Source organism: Anoplopoma fimbria, chromosome 21, assembly GCF_027596085.1.
Source record: "Anoplopoma fimbria isolate UVic2021 breed Golden Eagle Sablefish chromosome 21, Afim_UVic_2022, whole genome shotgun sequence".
In the NCBI taxonomy this organism is placed as follows: Eukaryota; Metazoa; Chordata; class Actinopteri; order Perciformes; family Anoplopomatidae; genus Anoplopoma; species Anoplopoma fimbria.
In genome coordinates, this window is record NC_072469.1 from 21,661,399 (window position 1) to 21,684,545 (window position 23,147).

Consider the following 23,147-nt stretch of genomic DNA (forward strand, 5'->3'; position numbering starts at 1 on the left):
TCAGCCTTGCAGAGCTGCAACATCTCTGCTGTATTTCTTTGGCTGTATTTCAAACTCCCGGAGTGTCTCAGCTCCCAGGAGTATGAGTCATGAGAGGAAGGTAATCACAGGCAATGATGTGGACCGCTGCAGGGCAAGCCCCGTTGTGGAGGAATACCCTTGAGAAAGTCCACGCCGTCTGCAAACGACTGCTCATATAGGTCTGGGGATCGCCCTGGCCGCGTAGCCAATCACATTACTCCGTCTATACGCAAGGAGCGCCTTGTCCAATCAGCGATGAGCTTATAACACCAGCTTCAACGCCATTGGTTCATTCTAACCAAAGGGCGTTTTTTGTTCTTCTCGCTCCAACAGCACCATCTCTGGCAGGTGGAGTGTGCGCTTTAAACCCCGTACAGCAGGCTAACGTTCAGGACGATAGGTAGACACACACAGGAGAACCAACACTATCTAGGTTGTTACTTTGTCCTCTTCTGGTTGATAGTTGGCATTGGATAGGAGGGGTTCCCCTCCTGTGAGCCGGACTCTCTTAAGACAACAGCTCCTTCCCTTCATCATGCGGCTGCTGGAAACACGCCGGGGAAGCGATCCATGTTGATTCTGCTCCTCCGCCGGTGCGTGTCCGACCACGGCCGACACGCACATCCTGCAGCCGCCTCTCCTCGTCCGCCGGTGTTGCACATATGATAATTAATGATATATATATATATATATATATGTATATCTGTATATGTGTGTGTTTGGGAAGCGGTCGTGCCTTTTTGTTTTCGGGATCTGCGGATCCGTGAACGCAGCGGAGGGTTTTTTTTTTTTTTTTTTTTTTTTCTGCTGTGAAAATGAGGAAGCATTTTCATAAAGACCCAGAAAATGGCAAGAAGGTCTGTTCGTCCGTGGGCCCGGATCTGAGTAGAATGAGAAGGAAAGGAGCGAATGCAGCAGCAGCATGATTATTATTATTATTATTATTATTATTCCTCTCAACAGAATGACAGCAGAGGAGTGACACACGGTGCTGGTAGATCAGATCAGCATCAATGAAGCCGATCTGCACAAGTTTAGAGTCGCTCTTAATGAACAGAAATACTTTGCAGCTCGACAGCAGATCGTTTCCACAATATTAAAAAAAAATATTTTTTTTTTGTCTTTGAGGGATTTTTCTAATTCACTATCTTTTTTTTTTTCGCATTGCATTTTTTTTTTTTTTTTTTTTTTTTTTATCTTCTGCATTATCTTTATTATTTTTTAATTTATTTTTTATACTTTCGATCCGGATCCAGCCCTGACTATTCAATGGAAGTATGTTATCAGCTGCCGGTTTTGCCTCTAGACAGGCCGGTTCCCAAGCATGTCCTCAGCCGTAGGGGAGCCATTAGTTTCAGCTCCAGCTCTTCTCTCTTCGGGGCTCCTGATCCGAGACAGCTGTCACAGGTAAATATATTAAACATCCTTATTCTCTTTTTTTCAAATATTTTAGTCATAGTGGGTATGACACTGGGAATCACACAGGCCTTAAACCAGCACATTTAAAAATGTTTTTTATATATATATATATATATATATATACATGAATAATCCACAGGAATCTTGCAGGTGGTTGTTGGATATCTAGGCCCTAACACACACAGTGAACACTCACTTGCAAAGAGGCTCACAACATTTTCTTATCTCTTAGACCTAAAATACACACCAAACTGAAACCCCTTTGCATCTGTGCATGTTGCCCACAGATAAAGGCCTTCTTGGCTCACTCTTTAGCCAACATTGACAGCGTGGTGCCTAAAGTATAACGGTTTACTCCTGCGACTTGTTACATTCGTCAGAAGGAACGTGCTACACTGTTATTTATGTTAACATCTCTTGACACAGTGACAGAAGTGAAAAACATAATTGAGTCATACCTGAACTTCCTGCCTTCAAAGAGTCTTGAACTCTTGAAAATGTGCTTCTGGCAAACCTGCCTCTATATTTCTGCCCTGTGGTGAAAGAAAATAAAAGGTAGGCCACAGCAGCCGCGTTCATGTTGTGGAGTCACGTTTTACTTGACTCACATGTACATAGTAAAACTGGGACAGCAGTATAGTGCATCCCTAATGCATTAGCCAAGCATTGGGTCACTGTTGTGTATACGCATGTGTCTCAGATGATGTTCCACACATTAGGCCTTTGTCCAGTACACTTGCTTAACTAACCGTGACACATGCGTGCCTGCAACCTCAGCACAGAGAAAAGTTGCACGTCAATTCCTGAGTCAGTGAACTCTTCCCCCCTATGTGTAACAGTTTTTAAAATGGTAAAACATCCTTACTATTGCTTCAGTTGATTTCCACAAAAGCAGCAGGGTGTATTCTCATCTCTCTGGATCACTTCCTGCTAGTTGGTCATGAAGAAAAACTCCCACAGCGTAGCAGGACATCTCCCCACACATTGACTAAGCATTAAGTCATCCTCTTCAATGGGCCTTCCATTAGTGCTTTGTGCAAGACGCTGTTCCACATAACCACCCATGTGTGTCCGCTTTGAACCTACCACACCATCACCGGCAGCTCCCTCAAAGCCTAATGCATAGCGGTGGCTATCAAAGGCCCTCAATGTTGCTTTGCCCCGGTGGTCCTTTATTTCACCGGGTTATTAGCGTTTTTAACAGATGTCACGAAATGTTTGGTAAGCTGGCTGGACAAGACTTTTCTGTCCATCCATTGATCATTGTTTAAATTCACTTCCTACTTGAAGTCATTTGATACAACTCCATCACCATGCCCTTTTAGTTTGGAAGACTTATAAAACCAAACCGAGGGCCTGAAGCTGGTGGTTCTTGAACCTTTTTTTTTTCTCAGACCACAGCCTGAAAGAGGGATCCCTGGAGAAGTACCAGAACCTCACAAGAAAACCCAGCTCAGCATTATGCCTGATCGCTCCTCCTCTGCATACAAGCACAAGTGTAAAGCTATTGTGTCTCTTGGCCGGGTTCATCAGGAGATTTCTCAAGTGGGCCAAGGTTCAATTTCGATCGGCAGGTGTGAGGTGTGCTGTTGTTGTGCTCCTTCCTTTGTTGTGAAAAAAAGGGGTCATTTGCTAGAAGCAGTGCACTTTGCAGTGTTAAGTGAGTTTCCCATCAAACAATAAGGATCTGTATGTCATTTTTGTGGAAGCATTGTTACATTGCTAAAACAAGACTGCAACATAAAGGCCTGCTGACAAAGTTACGTCTTTTATTCACCCTGAACATTGGCAGAATTTGGTGAGCATGCATACGCGCATACAGCCGTGTCACTCATCCTTTGTCACAGAGCAATTACACTTCTACAAATATTGTGCTTCGGGCCCTAACTATGACCATAAGGGTGCATTTGTCCTTGGTGGCTGCTGTGTTTTTGTGTGTGGTTCCACAGGCCTGTTGTTTGTGGAAGCAGTTCTGGACTACCACTGCCACTGCCAAGAGGCAGTTAGGCATGTGCCTGGGCTCTGTGGGCAGTGGTTTGGCCCGCTGCCAGACTCACAGATGGCCGGAGTCTCAGTCTCTTTTCATTCTCTATCTTGTTCCGCTCACTCACAAGCTCCCTCTCTTTCTTTCTTGCTCTTCCCCCCCCCCTCGCAGATGAAGACATTTCCTCTTGTAAACAGAGGACAAAAGAGTAGGGTTGAAGACACGACAGAGTCTCACAAGAGTATGTCACTCTGTGGTCGTGGAATGCCTAATGTTGGGTGTAAATATGCGGCTGAAGAGGCGTCGAAAACAGCAACCGCATTAAATAAATAGGCTCATTTATCTAATACAGTGCCTCTATTGTTTTTATGACAATGCATGTTGGTTGCTTTTTGATTAATTCCTAAAAGTGAGGTGGAAGATGATTTGAATTTTCCTTGTGTGTGTGTGTGTGTGTGTGTGTATATAAATATATATAGTGATGCATGCTGGTCCCCTCTGGCTACTCTGAGTGAATGGGGTGAAGTGTAAACACAGGACTGAGATTGATTAGTTTGGTTCAGAATGAAAGGACAAGGAGTAAGACACATCAAAGAGTCATGTGGTTCCCATCTAAACTACAAAAGTTGGTTTGACTCCGCTGCACTCATTTCAGAGAGGTTCCACATGGCAGCACTGTGACTAAGTTTTAAGGCCATTTGGCTGGCTGTCATGTCTTGGTACTATATCACATTCACACACAGTCGCATGATTTGACAAGGCTGTGTTATTGACATTTCCCCCCCCCAAAAAAAAAAAAAAAAAAAAATCTAGCAGAGATGCAAGAATCAATAAACGGATACAAGGTATTAGTGAAGTCAGAGCAGTCACATGGCTAACGTAGATAATGGAAGGAAAGCAGCTTAGACCACTGATCTGCTTTCAGCTCAGTCCATCATATCGGAGTCAGAGATATCATCAGGAGTATGTTGGCCACTGACCCTAGATCGACTCCTACTTAGATGTTTCGGGACAGGAGATGATGATAAGCATGTGCGTAAGGGTGAGGGATATCTCAGCTTGTTTCATCCACACTATGGATGTTTCTGTGCGGGGTGTGTATGATAAGATAGTACTCTACAGTGCTTCTTTCTAAAGGGAGTTACTCTGTTGATTTTAACTGAGCCGATAAGCATTTGTTCTGCACGTTGCCATCGGATTGACGTAGTTTCAGGATGTGGTAAGAATGCTGAAGGAGCTGTTCAGACAGTGAGTCTGGTGTTTCACAACCTTTCTCAGAATCTTTAACTCTTTCACTGCCAAAGTTTGTTTTTCTGTGAAATTTGGGTGAAGGACCCAGAATGCATGGCACTGTTTAATAAGCGAGGATGTGCTTTGGACTATTTAGTAAATAAACAGGAGTCAAATCTTACTTCCTGTCTTCATTTATACATACTCACTCTCTGTTCTCGGCCTGTCTGTCTCTTTCTGTAGGGGGCCCCTCTTATCACATGACCGTTCTGTTTTTGTGCTGCAGTGTCGAGTGCAATCGGCCGTGAGATTGTGGCTCCATACATCAACACACTAACGGACACAATGTCAGGGGGCCAGCTGCTCTGGCTGAATATTAATCATATATTTACTGTGGTACTATAGACACATGATGGTTGTCCACACGCGCACTGGTTGTCAACTTGGGGGTTTTTGTTTGCTCTCCTCAGAAGGCTAAGACTTGCACGGGGGGGGGGGGCATTAAGCTGGCCCAGAGAAGCAATTAGAGCCTGGGGATGATGTTTTTAGATGAATGAAATTCCTGTGCGAGGTAGATGGCCTGTGAGAATATGAAGCAAGTTTCTCTCTCCCCCTACAACCCTTAACTCTACTTGTGTCACAGAGCACCGCTAAAAGAACATTTATACAAGGCCTCTTAAAGCCCTCTGTGTAAAGAAGGCTTAAATCATCAGACACTTTACCCGCCGGTAAAAACAACAAGATTGGTTGCAGATATATTACGGCTAGACAAGCATGCTTCTTTGTTCTTTGACGTCAACACTGCTCTGTCCTCCGCCGGTCTAAGGCGTCGGGCCAACTCACCCCAGGCCTGCCCTCAGATCCAGCAGACCTGTCTCAAAAACTCACTGCAGCTGGAGTGTGTCAGAGTGGACAGTCATCTCATAAAACACTTACAACAGGTAGACTCCATCTAGGGCTCTGTGTATGCAATGGCTGATACACAAACACACACATACTCACTCACTCACTCCAGACTTGTCCACATTTATGGCCTAGCACTCACTTACTGGAATGTGCAGTCCCACACAGCGGAGTGCTGCAAGAGGTTATAACTCAGAAGGAGGTTATAACTCAGAAGGAAGCTTTCAGTTTATTAAACTGTGCTGAGTCCAGCTGCTTTTATCTTGGGTATTAACGCGTGTGTGTGTGTGTGCGTGTGCGTGTGTGCGTACGGCTTTGTTTCTGATATGTCAGTTTATAGGAATATACTGCTGGCTTCCTCATTTGCTTGTCCCCAGCTGACTTACTGTCATCGCAATGCAATGATGGCAAGAAGGCCTGTGTGAAAAAGCTGTTTCGAATTTGAGTTCTTGCAACTCAGACAGCGTTTTTTCATTTAAGCACACACTCACACGTTACATTAATCTGTCTGCTTTGAGCAAACAACACAATAACATGTTGTCAACATTTGTTTAACCGTAGGAGTCAGAAAAATGACAAACACTAAAGACCTGGCCTTACTCACACGGTCAGACATTTTGACCTCACATGACCTCCTAACCTCAGAAACCTGAATGCTCTGACCCCAGGCAAGACTAAGCTGAGATAAGAAACAGAGCTGTATGCAAACGAGCTGACGTGGAATTGCAGGGGGAGCACAATGAGCAGACTGTTGGGCTAGCAGTAAACCAAACAACAGACAAAGCTGAGTTTGGCTTGTTCTCAGACTGCAGAGAGCAACTCCAACTGGCTGCGACTCCAGGTGTTCAGTTATAGGCTCCAAAGGTATGTTTCCCAAAAATAAGATTAGCCTTGGTAAAGCTTTATGGAAGTAAACTGAAATAATGTGGCCTGTAACCAATTTGGGACATTATTAAACAGTTATTTTATCACCCACACAAGCATAGAATAAGCTAGGATTTGTTTAAGCTTAAACTTATCTGTGTGCTAGTCAGTAACACCTGCGACTTGATTTGACTATACTAGTGCAGTGCCCTTTCAAAACATGCTTGTTCAGAACGAGCCCAATGCTTTCTCATGAACCGCTCTTACAAACATCTTCACACTCAACATTGCGTCCTGAGCAATACCCCTTTACCATTAGACAAAGTTGGCATCCCAACTAAAAGGGCCCTTAACAGCTATAGATTTATTATCTAATAATATAACTCATTCTTCCCCAAAATAGTTAACAAAAGGCCCCTTAGTCACAAAGAAATACTCAACTGTATACTATTTACTGGGTACCTCTACATCAGAGGAAAACATTGCAGTGCTACATTTACTTGTCACAGAAATGCTGGTGGTTACGTTGCAGATTCAGATTTGACTCACAAAATATAACGATTAAAATATCATGTGTCACTATATGTTAAGCTATCCAGCATTATATTAGAATTTAACGCTCTACCTTGAACAGACGCTAAGTAATGATTTTTATTGTGTGGTATTTAGGTATTATAGTTTGACTTCAGTAGTTGATCATTTTACTTTAAGAATTAAGTTTAGAGTACTTCTACTACTGCTAATAACAACATTTGCGGTAAAGGAAGCGTGAAAAGTAAAGCCAGCAGCTTTTGCCTTGGCCCCCCTGACTTAAAGGACCCTTGACAGCTATAGATGTATTATGATGTTTAGATATGAAAACTATTAAATTATATTACTATTCTTAGTCATTGTACCCCAAAATAACTTAGAAAAAGTATGCAACTGTTTACTACTTACTTTGTACTTCTACTGCAGAGGAAAACATTGTACTAATACATTTGCCTGGTAAATGTTACTGGTTACGTTGCAGATTCAGATTTTACTAACAAAATGTCTGTTTATTAAAATATGATTAATTATTATCCAGCACTGACTAGAATTATAAGCTCCACCTTGAAAAGACGTTAAGTAAATTTAAATACAATGTGCTGATAAAGCCTCTTTATCACTCTTCACTTTGAATTTTTCAGAAATTTGAATGCAGCTGGCCAGTGAGGCAAAGGGCAAATTGTGTTGCTGGCAATGTTATCTTAGTTATATGTTAGTTATTGCAACAAAAATTGCATAGGTTTGTGCAATACTGCGTGGCACGGTTTCTGTGTAGGATATCTGTCCGTGTTGTTGACTGCAGGGAAGTGGGGAAAAGTTCAGTTGTAACGTTATCCAGCATTCATGTTGCGTTAGCATTATAGGCCTACATGCATATGCTTTTTTGGAAATGGCCTAATAACGTTTGGGCTGATCAGGAGAGGATTTTTCAAAAGGTTTTCCTGTATTTCTGGAAATGTAAAAAGTTATTACAGTCCATGATTCACCAGAGATGGATGGAGAATGACTTCATTCCATTATAGCCCAGTGAGTCACATTTCTCCCTTCACACCCTGGTTTTGCATGAGCCTGAAGTGAAAAAGAAATACCATAAATCATGCCATTAATCCTGGCCCTGCCTTGTTTGATGCCAGAGGCTGTGGGTCAAATGCAAACTGGCAATCAGTACGGCTCAGCAGTGAAGCCAAAGCAAAAAAGACTGTAAAGCTGTAGTTTCTCTAATGGCCACTAGAAGCCAAGAACTCTGTATTGAAGTTGTCGGTAAAATCCAACCACTTCTATCTTGAAATGAAAAGTAAATGCATTTTTCCGAATGCAATTCCTTATTATTATTATTTAGGTGCACCCAACAATTTTCACTGGGTCTTTTGCCCATGCAATAAAGCATTTACAAATAATAAATACACATAGTTATTTTGTCAGTTCCTACACACATTGGTAACAAATTGGTAAATTATTGTAAACAGGGATGAAGTTGCAGATATATGTTTTATGGGTCACGAGGTCATCTCCACCGTAGATTTTGGATCAGAATGTCGTTAGAAGGGGTCAGTATTGTGATGCTCACATTACTACCATGTGAAAACAGTCAAGGCCGGGTTTAAGTGCAATCCACATGTTTACATTATTCCATCCAAATGTATAAATTGGGTCGACCAAGGGAGAGAGAGATGCGCTCATTGAAGATCAGCTGTTTAGCGATCATCGGAGCAGGGAAGACATTTGTGGTAAAGTTGTCTTAAAATGTTATTTAATGTAACCTACAGTGTCACACATGCTTTTTGCCCTCCCCACCTCTGATCAGATGATTTTGGGCGTTGTCTGGAGGTAAACCCAAATCCAGGCATTAACATTTGAATGATGTCTCAAATGTTTTATCTCTGTTTTTCTTCCCTTAGCCTATAAACAACTGGCAGATTTCTGTCAAGCTGGATACATTTGCTGTGACGCACCTGTAAACAACCATAATCCAAACCCATGATGGTTTTTATCAAACAAAAGAGCTAGCAGTCAGTCACTATTTTCATTTATCAAGTCAGTACCTCCTGCAGCTGCTTCATAGTTAAAACTTTCCAGTAGCTATCTGGACTTCCGAAGTGGCTGTACAGGGTTCTAGTTTTTTGCATGAAGGATACAAACTGAGCCTGTCGGTTTGCTATGCCTTCAACTTAACATGCCCAGGCATTTTAAAAAGGAGATTAACCACTGCTGGACTGCATTCCGTTTTGTTTTATGATTGAAATTTGTGATAAGCGTTGCAAAGAAGGTCACAAATCCATTCCATCCATTTTCCGTAACCTGCTTATCCAGTTAAGGGTCGCAGGGTGCTGGAGCCGATCTCAGCTGTCAATGGGTGAAGGCAGGGTTCACCCTGGACAGGTCGCCAGTCTGTCGCAGGGCAGACACATAGAGACAGACAACCACTCACGCTCACATTCACACCTACAGGCAATTTAGAGTCATCAATGAACCTTAGTTGCATGTCTTTGGACTGTGGGAGGAAGCCGGAGAACCCGGAGAGAACCCACGCTGACACGGGGAGAACATGCAAACTCCACACAGAAGGTTGTCTAGCCTGGGAATTGAACCCGGGCCCCTCTTGCTGTGAGGCGACAGTGCTAACCACTACACCACCATGCAGCCAGGTCACAAATCAAACCGGTTAAATTTATACGATAAAACTAGGGAAGTTATTCTTGGATTTTAAAATGATCCAACCACAAAAACCCAGCCGAGTGTTTCCAACTCTTTTCATAATGAAAGAAGCTAGCAGCACTAGCTCAAAAAGACCAGTTGCTAAGAATGCAACACTGGCAGCCAGTACCTTAAGGTCTCCCTCCAAAGCCACTCCCCCAAAATGATCATTATGAATGAAAATAACCAACATGGCCATTGTTAGTACTCCCAGCTGTAACATTAACAGCTTGTGGAAGATTCCAGTGAAGGGCAATAAGTGCAAGGGCAGAATAAGCGCAGGTGGGTAGAGAGTCAGGTTGCCCGTCCAATCATTATATTCGGTCCGAATGAAATTACTGGACAGGCTTGAAACAGTCCTGCAACAGCCACAGATACCAGATTTGTTTCTCTTTTTTTTTTGGTCAGAGAATTTGATTCATTAATTGCTGTCAGAACTTTAAGATAATTTAAACAAAAATATAAAAAATGTCTCTGAAGAAGATAACCAACACTACCTTTTAAACTTTAATAAGTGAATTTCCCATTTGTGACATTAAGTTCAAGTCCTTCCTTTTCCATCCTGAATCTTTCTCCCTCTCCCTTATTTCCCGTCACCATCAGCTGTGAAGCATAAATGCCAACAGAGCTTACAAAGGGGCTCAAGTTCATTGCGGACCATGACTGGACCATGGGTCTATGCTTTTGTGAGTGTGTTGGCACTACAAGGTGTGGCAGGGGTGTGTGTTGTGAGATGGCCATTTCAAGGGTAAAGCGTGACGTTCTCCTCCGTTCACAGTGGGAATGTGACATTGACAAAGTGTTTGCACTGCCGCCTCCTTCTTACCAGCTCACAAGCGATCACATGCCAGCTATGTCCACTTAAATGCCAACTGGTGTGTGTGTGTGTGTGTGTGTGTGTGTGTGTGTGTGTGTGTGTGTGTGTGTGTGTGTGTGTGTGTGTGTGTGTGTGTGTGTGTGTGTGTGTGTGTGTGTGTGTGTGTGTGTGTGTGTGTGTGTGTGTGTGTGTGTGTGTGTGTGGCAAGCTCAGGCCAAAAGGTTTGTTTGGGCAAGTGTTGGCAGGGCTGGTCACTCTTCCATTCCCAGCCCTAGAGCCAGTATTATACAGTTCCCACGCATGTTAAAGCTGATACCAACACGCACACACACACACACACACACACACACACACACACACAGCCCATGCATATATACACACAATCTATAATATTCACACTAACCACTAGTGCTGTGTGTAAACACAGAGGCCTGTTGACACTAAAATACAGCTTTGCAGATCACCCACCCCGAGACAAGCTGTTTGCTAGCCGGTAAAATATTAGCTTTGGACTGGCGGCTGTCAGGAGCTTAGAGGACAGACAGTGTCAGGTGTGTTTGTGTGTGTGAATTAGATTCACAGTAATCCTAAGGATATGAAGTAATCGGTGTACAAGCGTGTACATCTGTGTTTGCATGAGTGTGTGTTGTGACCAGTTGCTGATCGTCATGAAATGGCCAGTCATGCAGGTTCCCTGTGGAATGGGTAACACTAGACCAGGGTAGTCCCAGAAGGGAGAGCGGAGAGTCGGCCTGGAGGGGAGCTAGGATTTTTTGAGTGCGTAGAGAGATGAGCCAACACCTCAGTGTAGCCTGGAGCAGCTGTCTGTCGACAGAGCAAATATGCAGTTACCACTGTCATACCCACTACAACTACCACTGTAGTGCTCAGCTGCTGCGGCTGCCTCCTGGTGTGGGAGACAGTTGGCACTGGATTGAGTTGTAGACACAAGTAAAGATAAGACGGACAACCTATCTGCTTTATTTGTTGGGATATTCATCCATATTTGGCAACTTGTTAGCCGTTTAAGGTCAACAGAGGCACCCTTATTCACAACACACATAACATTCTATTATTTCACAAGAGGTCTGTGGTAACCATGGCTCGTGAAACCTAAAGAAAAGTTTGTTTCTGTTTTTCTTTATTGTTTTTATTCCAAAACCATGTTGACAGCTCATATGTCAAAAAAGGATGAATTTGTCACTGGAAACTTTTGGTTATTGGGCCAGTATAAACAATTGACTTGTGTGAACGAATGTCTGATGATGTTTTCAGTGCATGTTTTTTACCCAAGGTTGACTTAGAAGAGTATTTTTATAAAATACTCCTGTAATGTAGGTTTATTTTGGTAGCACAAGAACGGTATTGGATAAAGATGACGACCAGCTGGTCTAGAATCAGAGCTGTCTTGGCCTCTCCTCATACTTAGAGAGCATTCCCTGATAAGAAAGGGGTGCTTTGGAAGGCATTGCCTGAATCCCAACACAAGGGCACTATTTATGAAGTAGTTTTAGTGGTTTACAATGTTACTTGAGGTTATAGAGGCAATGATTTACTTAGAACTACAAACGGCTCTCATTCATTCTCCATTATGATTTTGCTTCATAGTCAGCCAGTTCTTTTTTTTTTCTGCGCATTATGGAGGAAAATAATCTAAATTCAATTTTGTTAAACTTTTTGTTGTGCGAACAGTTTGCACATGATTGTGACTTAACTTGATAGACTGTAGCTGCTTCTTAGAAAAAGTATTTTTGTGATGCCGCTGCCTTTTGAAGTTAGATATTTAGATTAATCTTGCAAGGAAGAAAAAAAAATAAAGACATTATACAGAATGTTTTTGAATAATGGATTGTTACAGTGATTCATCAAATACTCATGCCATGGAAGAATGGCATTGTCAGCTGTCAAGAGTTGGCAGGCCACATCTGTCCTGTTTATTAGTTCCACAAAGGTAAATTTAAATACAAATTCAAATTAATTCAAATTGCATTCACCTGCTAACGTCATATCAGGGAAGTCATTATTTCATACATATTTTTTACTTTGTGCATTTTCAACTGTTTTTTGAGACCTACTTTTTAAAGGAAGTCAAAATGTCAAAGAAAAGTTATAGGGTGGGTGGGGACAAATGTTTTTGGATGAGACCCAAAGTCGTGTGCGCGTGTGCATGTGCGTGTGTGCGCAAACTGATAAATATGTTCCAGCTTCCTATCATCGGCCTTATACGGCACTAACATCACTGCTATCAATCAATCATGTGATAAGCACACGCACACACACAGCAGATTAAACCAAACAGTAGCAACATTACACCACCCTCCACTTATCAGACTTTGTGTATATGTTAAAGAATTGCCTTTATTTAGTGTTTTTTAAGGTGTGTGTTTGGTAGAGATGTGGTTGTGATACCACCTACATCAATTCTGGGACCTATTACGTGATTGTAATAAAATAATTGCAACATTATAATGGTATAAACCTTGGACAGCTGTTGATGTTTCTTTTTGTTTGTTCAGAGACGAGGGGCCATCTCCTACGACAGCTCCGACCAGACTGCACTGTACATTCGTATGCTAGGTAAGTGTTTCCCCGTTGTATCTTCATACACACACACACACACGTGCATTCACTAGACGCACACATACACACACTCGACGTCAGTAGGTTTATATCCTCCATGATCGGGATCATTTCTTAATACACACTGGTTTAAAAAACAGTGAGATGGACAATGGATAGATGCAGGGATGTAGAGATTAAGAAGAGATGGGGTCGCATTAGAGTTCATGTCCATTTAATCCCTGGCCTCTCGGTAATCTCTCAATCAGAATAGATTTATATTCTGTGTATCTGTGGCGTTGAGTGTCTTTGATCAGGTTTGTTGACTGTACAGAATTTCATTTAAACCCTAAACAGACTAAGGGTTGTGTGTGTGTGTGTGTGTGTGTGTGTGTGTGTGTGTGTGCGTGTGCGCGTGCGCGTGTGCGTGCGTGTGTGCCCATTGCTGCCCTCAGCAACCCTGAACAGAATCAGCAGTTTAGAAAAATGGATGAGAGGAAGGAAGGCTCATAGCTCTGCCAGACAGATGGAGTCAAATGCATCTAGGAAGCAGCCACAGCAGTCTTTGCTTCCTAATCAATAAGGCTATTGAGGATAATGGTGCGATTAGAGTCTGGGTGGACACCTCACACCAGTCTGCCCTCTTATGCAACTTTTGCCACCTTAATTCATAAATCAGATGATATTTGGCTCTAAGTGAGCAGCAAGAAAGAAAAAGAGAAAGTAGAATTGCTCACAGTCTTACCATATCGTTGTCGTTCATATATATCCGATTGCTGCTGTGTAGTCTAGTTAGTAGGCAGGGAGCATTAAACAGCAGGGGAAGTTAAGGGCTCACAGAATGTCTTTGTGGAAATCTGTAGTTTTCACATAATATCACTTTACTTTGTTTTTCTCCGGCCTGGTAATGCCCGTGTCTCAACTGCTGCAACGTGCGTCTAGTCACACTAGTAGCAATTCATTGAGCTCACTGAAGGAGCTTTAGCTTTTTAATTATTTTACCTGGCTAAGTGTGATGACAGTCTCGTATGTCACCGGCATCAAGCGTCTGTGTCTGTAGATTTTCTATTAAATTGAGTGTGAGGAGAGGCAAGCTAATGCAGACCGGTGTTTGCCTGGTCCAGGGTTCAGTCTGCCAACTTAATGCTGATGTGCTTTCAAATAGCAGGACTCTGAGCTTTCGCCACATCAGTTATAATGACATGACCTACATCAACCCAGAGGCTCCGGCGCTAATGCACCGCAGGAGAAACATAGACCCTGTGACTCTGAAAACTAACACTGATCACACAAGCACAACACACACACACACACACACACATGTGTCGAGCCCTAGCAAATACAGATTGATGTGAAGGATGTATATAAATGTGGACACACACACACACACACACACACACACACACACACACACACACACACACACACACACACACACACACACACACACACACACACACACTCACTACCAAGTACTGCATGAATTGTAGTGTTTTTTTGGTCCTAATTTATGTTTTGCATGTGAAATGCCACTGATATGGTTTCAGTCTCCACATTCATACCAAACAACTTAACAAACAGCTTTTTCAACATAATGTTGAGCATCGTTATGCCTTGAATTGTAATTCTTAGTTTTTGATATTTTGATAGGAGCTTGTGTAGTATTCAAACAGCTGTTTGCAAGTAAGTAACATGCTGGTTGGGGAACACACCTGTGTGACTGCTTTGATTTTAATTCTAATGCACATACAAAACAATCAGAAGTGCCATGCTGGAAACATACCATTGCACTGTTTAGCACCTTGATGATTAAACTGCCATAAAGAGTCTTGCTGCATATAGAGTGTTGCCTGGAACTACACACTAGCAATCTACTGCATCAGTGTCATAGCACCATCCTGTCACCTCGCTACACTCTCACTGCTCCTGACTGCAGTCTACAAGCAGGCCGGCCGCCGTCCCTTCTGTCCCAGTCTGGAGCCTGCTCCTGTCGCTCTGCCTGACTACTAAAGACAGTCATAGATGTACTATAGATCCCGCTCAGTGGTTTTGAGTACTAATAGTAGAGCAGATTGTCCTGACATGGCATTGCATGCTCAGCTGTTGATTGATTGACTTGTTTGTCCATTTAATTTTTCTCTTCTGAGACGTGGGAGTGTGTTTGTGCGTAACCGTGCCCGCACATTGATAATATACACCAGACTTGGGTGAAATAGTATTTACAAAAATCGCATATTTTGCTTGTTTAAGTTTGCTTGGAGTACCAGAATGATGGGTTTTTACCACTTGTTGACAATAGAGAGGTGAAGTCCTGCTTCACTTGTAATGCTTAGTGTAAAACCGATTATCATTGATATGAAAAGCTGAAAAATGATGAGGTTTTCTGTCAGTAAATGCACATCCACTACCATATTGACAGGAAAAAGTTGACACCATATAATAAATCAAAAAATCAGAAATGGATGATTATTTTGATAACATTCAACAACTACAGCTCCGATGAGGCAATGACAGACAGTTTCTTGCCAAAACTCAATAGAAATTTTGCTTTTGAATTCTGACAAAATAATTTATAATTTTGTCTTCAAAATGACAAATTACTTCAAAATGTATTCATATAACGGTTGAAATGTTACAAAACATTTTCCCATAAAATCATTTAGCACAAAATATCAAAAACTCAGGTTTGTAACAAATGCAAAATCAACCAGATACAATTTATAGAACAGGAATAACAAAAGCAGAAATAGTTAATAAGTTAATATAGTTAGTAAATAAAGGTAGGGGAATATTTATTTTAGGATATTGCCAGAAAACCAGAATCAGTTTGAGCTTTTTAGAAGGACTGATGATAGAAGCCCTCTTTGATGAACATACACTCTCTGGCTTTAGTTGGCAGAACGGAGGCAGGATATCAGCCATGTTGGTAGTTTCACATACATTTGTAATCGTCTTATTGTAGTGCTCTGTTCATTGTTCTGTGGTAAAGCCCATCCTTGTGGCAATTAAGCAAGATCAATCCCAGCCTATAATCAAAAATATTTGTAAATACTACTTAGCCTAGCACACTCAGACACATCTCTTTTCAAGCGGCATGAATCTTGAGGAAATAAGTGTTGATTTCTTCTAGGAGATGTGAGAGTGAGAAGTCAGGTTGGATTTGAACCGGAACGAAGAAGCTCCCACCCATACCTGTGCATCGACTTCCGAACTCTTCACAGTGAGTATGAATCACAGGCAGCCAATAACCTTGACTCGCCAGCCTCTTAAGTAACGAGACACAATGTCCAACTGCACACACAGTTTGTTCCTCTCCAGCAAGATTGACAGATGTTTGTGCACTGCTTTCAAGCAGTACTTCACATGACGATAAAGACCAAGGTGTGCCATGTCAAAGCACTTTTTATCAAAGCTTTGTGAATGGGTGTGTGAGATATAATAACCATTTTCAAACTCATTGAAACCTTGTCAGAAACCATCAAACGGTTACGGAGAAGTGGTGTGTGTATGTTGACATTTTGACCCAAAAGTAATCCTACTTCTTGCTGACGTGTTTCCGGATTGCAGCCAGGGTTTATTCAGTCACAGTGCTTGGTGTGTGTGTGTGTGTGTGTGTGTGTTTGAGTGAGTGTGAGTGAGAGACCACTGACAAAGCATGTCTGCTGTGTGATCCCAGACGAAAGGCTTATGAGTGGGCGGCTGTGTCAGCAGCGACTGTTTGTATATCTCTGTGTTGGTGTCAGATCCTCGCCGAGTTTGTGCAACCCAAATAATTCTCAGAGCCTAATGAGCTCATAAAATAAACATTTACCAAAAAGATTGTTACATAGTTTACACATTTATGTGTGTGTGTGTGCGTGTCTGTGTGTGCAGCGCGGCTGGGCTATGGATCCACGTCAGACAGCACTGCTCCTGAGAGGAGGGTCCACAGACTGCTCAGCTTCCAGAGGTACCTGCACTCGTCACGAATGCTGCGGGGAGTCCCCCAGCAGATCCCCCTCCACATCCTGGATGAAGACTACACTGGACAGGCCAGAGTAAGACACCCACAGTTATTGAATGACACCACGATAAGTCAGTTTTGTGTTCGGACTTCACATCACTAATTCTGTGCGTCTCTTTTCCCTCTCCTGCAGTGCATGCTGGAAAAAGTCGGGAACTGGAATTTTGACATTTTCCTCTTCGATAAGTTGACAAACGGTATGTAAAATATGATCTGAAATACTGTTCAGAAGATTTATTTTAAAGTCATGACACGGATGTAATGTAGCACTGATAATCCAGCATCAAACCAGCCTTGTATTGAATATATTACCAAAGGGGCCATCTATCGGATGTCGTACGACACAGAGGATTTACTAGTGCATTGTCCGTTCAAAACATGCCTGTTGGGCCAAATCCTTGGCCTGTGGTGTTGCTGCTTGCAGCTTTCTCAAGAACCACTCATACAAATAACTTGACACTCACAGTCCTTGGATTCTGAGTAATACACATGGTTGCGCCACACACCTAAGTTGCGGCAACAAACGGTCAGAAACACCAGAAAGATAGACCTACAGTCTATTTCATGTGATGAATCACCAGGGACAGACTTCACTGTTAGGCAACCCAGGCCTCAGGCCCCAAACTACAAGGGCCTCAAACAGGTATAGATTTATGATCATGATCATGTTTAAATATTGACTCATGTTACTATTCTAACTCACATTTCCCCCCCAAAATATCTTACAAAAGGCCTCTCAGCTGTATACTTCTTACTGTGTACTTATACTATAGAGGATATTATAGAGGAAAACCTTGTAGACCTTCATTTAATTGACAGAGAAATGTTGCTAGTTACGTTGCAGATTCAGATTTGACGCACAAAATATAACTATTCAAATATCAGGAATTACTATTATTAAACTATCATATCATAATTGAAGAAGTATGATACAATGTTTTGTTTATTTTCCCGTGCACCTGTAATCGAGTTTGGCTATTGGCTTCAAAGAGCAGAAGCAGCTCATTATACTCTTCATTCTGTCTTACAGGGAGCATATTGAGTTAACTAAAACATGTTTCTGCACTGACAGGACCCACAGTAGATAAGAACAAGATATGTTGTATTATGAATAAGGGTTATGACTCAGACCCGACATGACCAGGCAGAGACAAGTAGTTTTTGTTTTTTTTCTTGCCCATCTGTCGTGATGTATAATGTGTAACTCAAGAGTAAGAAAGAGATGGCAAGAGATGTGTAAAAGCTGAAGTGTATTGTGCTTCGAGAAGAAAAAATATGAAAAATTACAAAAATAAGTAACTATAGGTTGTGAGGAAGGAGTAGTCCAGTCAAGTTTAGAGAAAGTGGATGCACAAACACAATTTATTACAGAACTGAAAATAACTCCTGCAGTGCACTGAGCATAACAGATATTCATATTTTTCATTGCCACAATGTGAATGATGGAACAATTTATCATTTTTATTGCAAGTGAAAAGCGATACACAAACCAGATGAAAGCAGAATGCTCACCCTGATATTCCTCTTGTTCAGGAAACAGTCTGATCACCCTGACCTTCCACCTGCTGAACCAGTATGGCCTGGTGGAGCTCTTCCAGCTGGACATGGTCAAACTCTGGAGGTTCCTGGTCATGGTCCAGGAGGACTATCACAGTGACAACCCCTACCATAACGCTGTCCACGCTGCAGATGTCACACAGGCCATGTACTGCTACATGCGGGAACCCATGGTGAGACATGAAAAGTTGCACCATTGATGGTATAAAAGTTCCAGATCTGAAGGTTTTCAGTGAAGGAGTATTTGAATTTTATTCACCAACCATACTCTTTGTACCATTGTGTCGTTGTCAATGCAGCTTGCCAAATCTCTGACCTCTTGTGACCTCCTACTGGGAATCCTGGCAGCCGCCACACATGACCTGGACCATCCTGGGGTCAACCAGCCTTTCCTCATCAAGACTGACCACTATCTAGCTACACTCTATAGGGTAAAACCACTTAACAGTCGCCCTTAAGCCTGACATAACTTACTTAAGGATGAATTTAGGTGGAAGACATCATATGACTCACTTTTCTTTCCTTTTTTAATGTGCAGAATACCTCAGTTCTGGAAAACCACCACTGGAAGTCTGCAGTGGGCCTGCTCAGAGAGACTGGGCTGTTGTCCCATCTGCCAGCTGAAGACAGGTCAGTCTGACATTGAAAATATGCTAAGTGTGCTAAGAAAACACTGCTACACACAACAGTAGATGGCACCCATTGAAAGGTTCTACATATTACTTCAGAATTTGAGGTTATTTCAAAAAGACTTCTCTGCTGAGTTCAGACATCAGCTGCAACATGCCGTGCTAAACAATCTGGTCATCTTGTCTTTCCGACCCCTTTAGCCTGAACATGGAGAGGGAGTTGGGCTCCTTAATCCTGGCCACGGACATCAGCAGACAGAATGATTACCTGTCCAGGTTCCGCAGGCACCTGGACCAGGAGAACCTGTGCTTGAGCAATGCCAGCCACCGTCACTTCATTCTGCAGGTCAGTTACCTCCTCTGTCATATACACACAAGGTTCACGTTAGCTGGCATATTCCTGCTTTATGCCGTTATCATGTGTGGTTGTCCGGCAGATGAAATTATGAGAAATATGCAAGATGAATCAGTAAATTAATTAATATCATATCAAATAGCCTAATATTCTGTGACCAGGGCTTGGTCGGTTGGCGATGGGATCAACGATTGATGGGATCATCTACATTTTTTTTTTTATACTACTCCGATATCAAGGCTTACTATCAGAACTATGAACTATTAAAACTAATCTCTAGAAGTCTTACTGTGTTTTTAGAGATGATTCTGGTGCTGCATGCCATAAGATTAGCCTTTTTAACGTTATAGATAGGGCTGCTTTTTTGTATATTCAAAGCTTTGATTTAAGTTTTTGTACAAAGCTTTGAATGCCTGTCTTCATGTTTTATGATGCCATCACCATAAAAATGTGGAAAATATAAAAAACTGTTGTTGTATAAATGTAATATTATGGTTCTGATAGATTGCTGCTAGACCACGCTGTTGATAACAACAGGTGTTTTCTGACCATAGTGAAAAGTTAAAAAAGGCTAAACAGCACCAATAAATATGGATTGAAGCAGAATATTTCTTTACATAAAAACAGGTTGTGTGTTTTGGAAATTATTACGTCTATCTTTTTTTCAATCAATTTTGACTTTTGGACTGAGAACTGAAACAGATGGACCGAGCGCCGCCTCGCTTGCTGTGTATGTGTGTTTGAGGGAGGGGGGTTATAATTTAATTACCCTAACCCTTTTGGGGTTTAATTTTTTTGGCCACTTGTTCACTTGACCAAATTGAAGTTATTTAATTTGACGGGCTTAGAATGCAAAGATAAATAGCTTACATATTCTAATGTCTTTATTTAATTAACAAGGCTATTTGTTTTATTTGATTGTTGTACAGTAGCCTATATGGTCAGTTTGCAAAGTCTGTGAAGAGTTGATTCAGCTGACTTCTATTAATAAAATGCTGTTGGTGTTTTATTGCTGTGTCAATGGCTATTATAATACTTTTTAATTAATATTGACAGTTGTCACTACCTCTTCATCTCAAAAAAACTTTAGCTTTTAATTTATTTTCATCCCACCATGTACAGATGGCTCTGAAGTGTGCAGACATCTGTAACCCCTGCAGACCCTGGGAGCTGAGCAAACAGTGGAGTGAGAAAGTGACTGAGGAGTTCTTCCAACAAGGTTATCATCTTTTCTACTGCATGCTGTTATTTTGTGTCATTCCCCTTTTACTATTTATTCTCTTTTAGTTAATACAAGTACTTCCTTCCTTTTTTTTTTTGGTTATTCTCTGCCACAAAGAATGTCTATAATGTCAGAACATATGCAGCCATATATTAGCTCATGTATTGATTCTATTTTGTTTTGCTCTTTTAGGAGATATTGAGAAGAAGCACAAACTTGAAGTCAGCCCACTTTATGACAGAGAGATCAACACAGTTGGTAACATTCAAATCGGTAAGTAGCCGTGTTGTACATTTGTTGTATTCAGCTTTCACTCACAACCTCACCTCACTTGTATTCACTTTATCCCTAATATGTTCCTGCCACCTCTTCTCTTCCTCCAGGCTTCATGACGTACGTGGCGGAGCCGCTGTTTGCAGAGTGGACCCGTTTCTCTGACACTCGTCTGTCTCAGACCATGCTGGGCCACATGGGGCTGAACAAGGCCAGCTGGGGCGCCCTGCAGCAGGAACAAACCTCCGTCTCCAAGGAGGCGGAGCCCAGCTCAGCCGGTGCCGAGACAGAAGGCGCCGCCGCCCGAGGAGACAGCAACACCGCTACGGCTGCAGGAGGAACCAGCTCCAAAGAAATACCTCAGGGAAGCAGAGAATCCTGACACTCCTTGTGTGCCCTTTCACCTCAGCCTCCTGACCCCGGCCTCAGGGCCTCACCACACAACGGGGGCCTGGTGGGACATGCACTGGGCCTGCAGCCCTGCTGCTGCCCCACCTGATCATGACACCTTGTTTATGTTTTGTTGCTTATGCCTCCCATCTTGATAAACCACTGATTTTATTTAATTTATTTAATTTTTAATTCTTCTTTTTTGGCATAGAGCAATACATAGATACCTCATTTGGCTACTGCTGTATTTTCTTTAATTTGCTTTGTTTTATTTATTTGTCCACTATAGTTTTGGCATTACTGACTGAACACACCACTTTTTTTGTTGGTGAACCTTAAGGGGAAAGCAGTATACGAGCTGAAGAAGACATTTTTCTGGTATTTTGAAGTGCCATTTGAAAACAAAGTGTGAAGACTGATCTGAACTGAATTGACTTAGACAACTGGAGTGTTCAGACATGAGACCCTCCTAAGACTTAATGCCATGTTGCATTTGTATTGAAGATACTTCCTCATGTAAAACAAAAAAAAAATGTGACAAGCCCAGTCCTTTTGCTGCCTCTACGAAGACTGTTTACGCATTTTTCTTGTTCGTTGTTTCGTTCACTTGAAGCTGAAGTGAATCATGCCCGCTCCACGGTTTGCCTTTCGAAGCACAGATGTGAAGAACCACTCGTTTGAATTGTCATCCCACTGTTGAAGCCATGAGCGGAACCTTATTCAAACACACTCGATGCCATAAGTTACTCCACCTGTGCTACAACGTGTTCTTGCACTCTCAAATAACGATGGTGTTGGATGTGCAGCTTCGTCTCCAAGAGAGACCCTGTGAAGGTATTGTAGACATTAGTCTTTTTCTGATGATGTTTCCGATGAATCTTCCAGTGCTGGTTGAACTCGGGGGTAGCTTCCCTCCCAGACTGGAGATCAGTTACTCACTGCACATGCATCTCACCTGGAACTCCACTCCACGCAACTCGACTCGCTCAGGGTTTTGCCAGTCTCTTATCCAGAGGGAGAGGGGGAGGGGGTGACTGCGGACGATGCAGGGTTGTTGTTGTTTTGTTTTTCTGGCTAGGATCTACTGAAGGAGACTCTCCCTCTCCGCAGAATGTCTCTCACAGCCACATGCAACCTAAAGGACTGCTCGATTGATGCCTTATAACTATGCACAAACTATGCTAAGTGACCAAACCAGCTCCTGTTCCCATCAAGTGCATGGTGTGCTTGTCTCTGAATGCACTGTCCGATCCCTTTGCCTTTTGTTGTGAAGAACAACTCCAGCTGTCCTTCTTTTGTACGGAAACAAAATGGTCGAGTGACTTTGAACATTCCATTTTCTTTGTGTTCGGTTTGTCTACCTTGATTCAATATAGTGGCACAAATGGTGTTTTTGTGTTTGAACATTTTGAAAGATAACAGGTGCTTTTCTTACTTTAGCTGATTTGTATTTTTGCTGTAAGTGCTGTAAGACTGTTGATAAAACTGTTTACAATTTGTTGCGACAGCCATTTTTGGGAAGACTTCGGTGTCGAGCCAGATTTTGTAAAGGCTTTGCTGTATTGACCTTTTTGATACATGCCTGTTGCAGTTTCGATTTGAATAATAAAACCTGTTGTTGACAAATGTTTTATCGACTTTACATTAGCAGAAATGTGTAAATGTTAAATCAATGTTGTGGAAGTTTAGTTAATTT

The 23,147-nt window shown here is 42.1% G+C and overlaps 1 protein-coding gene across 3 annotated transcripts; it reads left to right on the plus strand.

Moving 5' to 3' along the window:
- The first annotated feature begins 1,224 nt into the window (after positions 1–1,224).
- On the plus strand, positions 1,225–23,068 carry pde7a (phosphodiesterase 7A). Of its 3 annotated transcripts, XM_054622761.1 has the most exons (13): positions 1,225–1,428; positions 12,980–13,040; positions 14,673–14,705; positions 16,153–16,242; positions 16,896–17,059; positions 17,159–17,222; positions 18,559–18,755; positions 18,882–19,013; positions 19,121–19,212; positions 19,413–19,557; positions 20,689–20,785; positions 20,981–21,061; positions 21,172–23,068. In XM_054622761.1, exons 1-13 carry the CDS (start codon positions 1,291–1,293, stop codon positions 21,441–21,443), a joined length of 1,566 nt encoding a protein of 521 aa, XP_054478736.1. In that variant the 5' UTR covers positions 1,225–1,290; the 3' UTR covers positions 21,444–23,068. The 3 variants fall into 3 exon arrangements, with proteins under 3 accessions (XP_054478736.1, XP_054478738.1, XP_054478739.1); XM_054622763.1 differs by lacking the exon at positions 14,673–14,705; XM_054622764.1 differs by lacking the exon at positions 14,673–14,705 and having other exon boundaries at positions 16,156–16,242.
- The last annotated feature ends 79 nt before the right edge of the window (positions 23,069–23,147 follow it).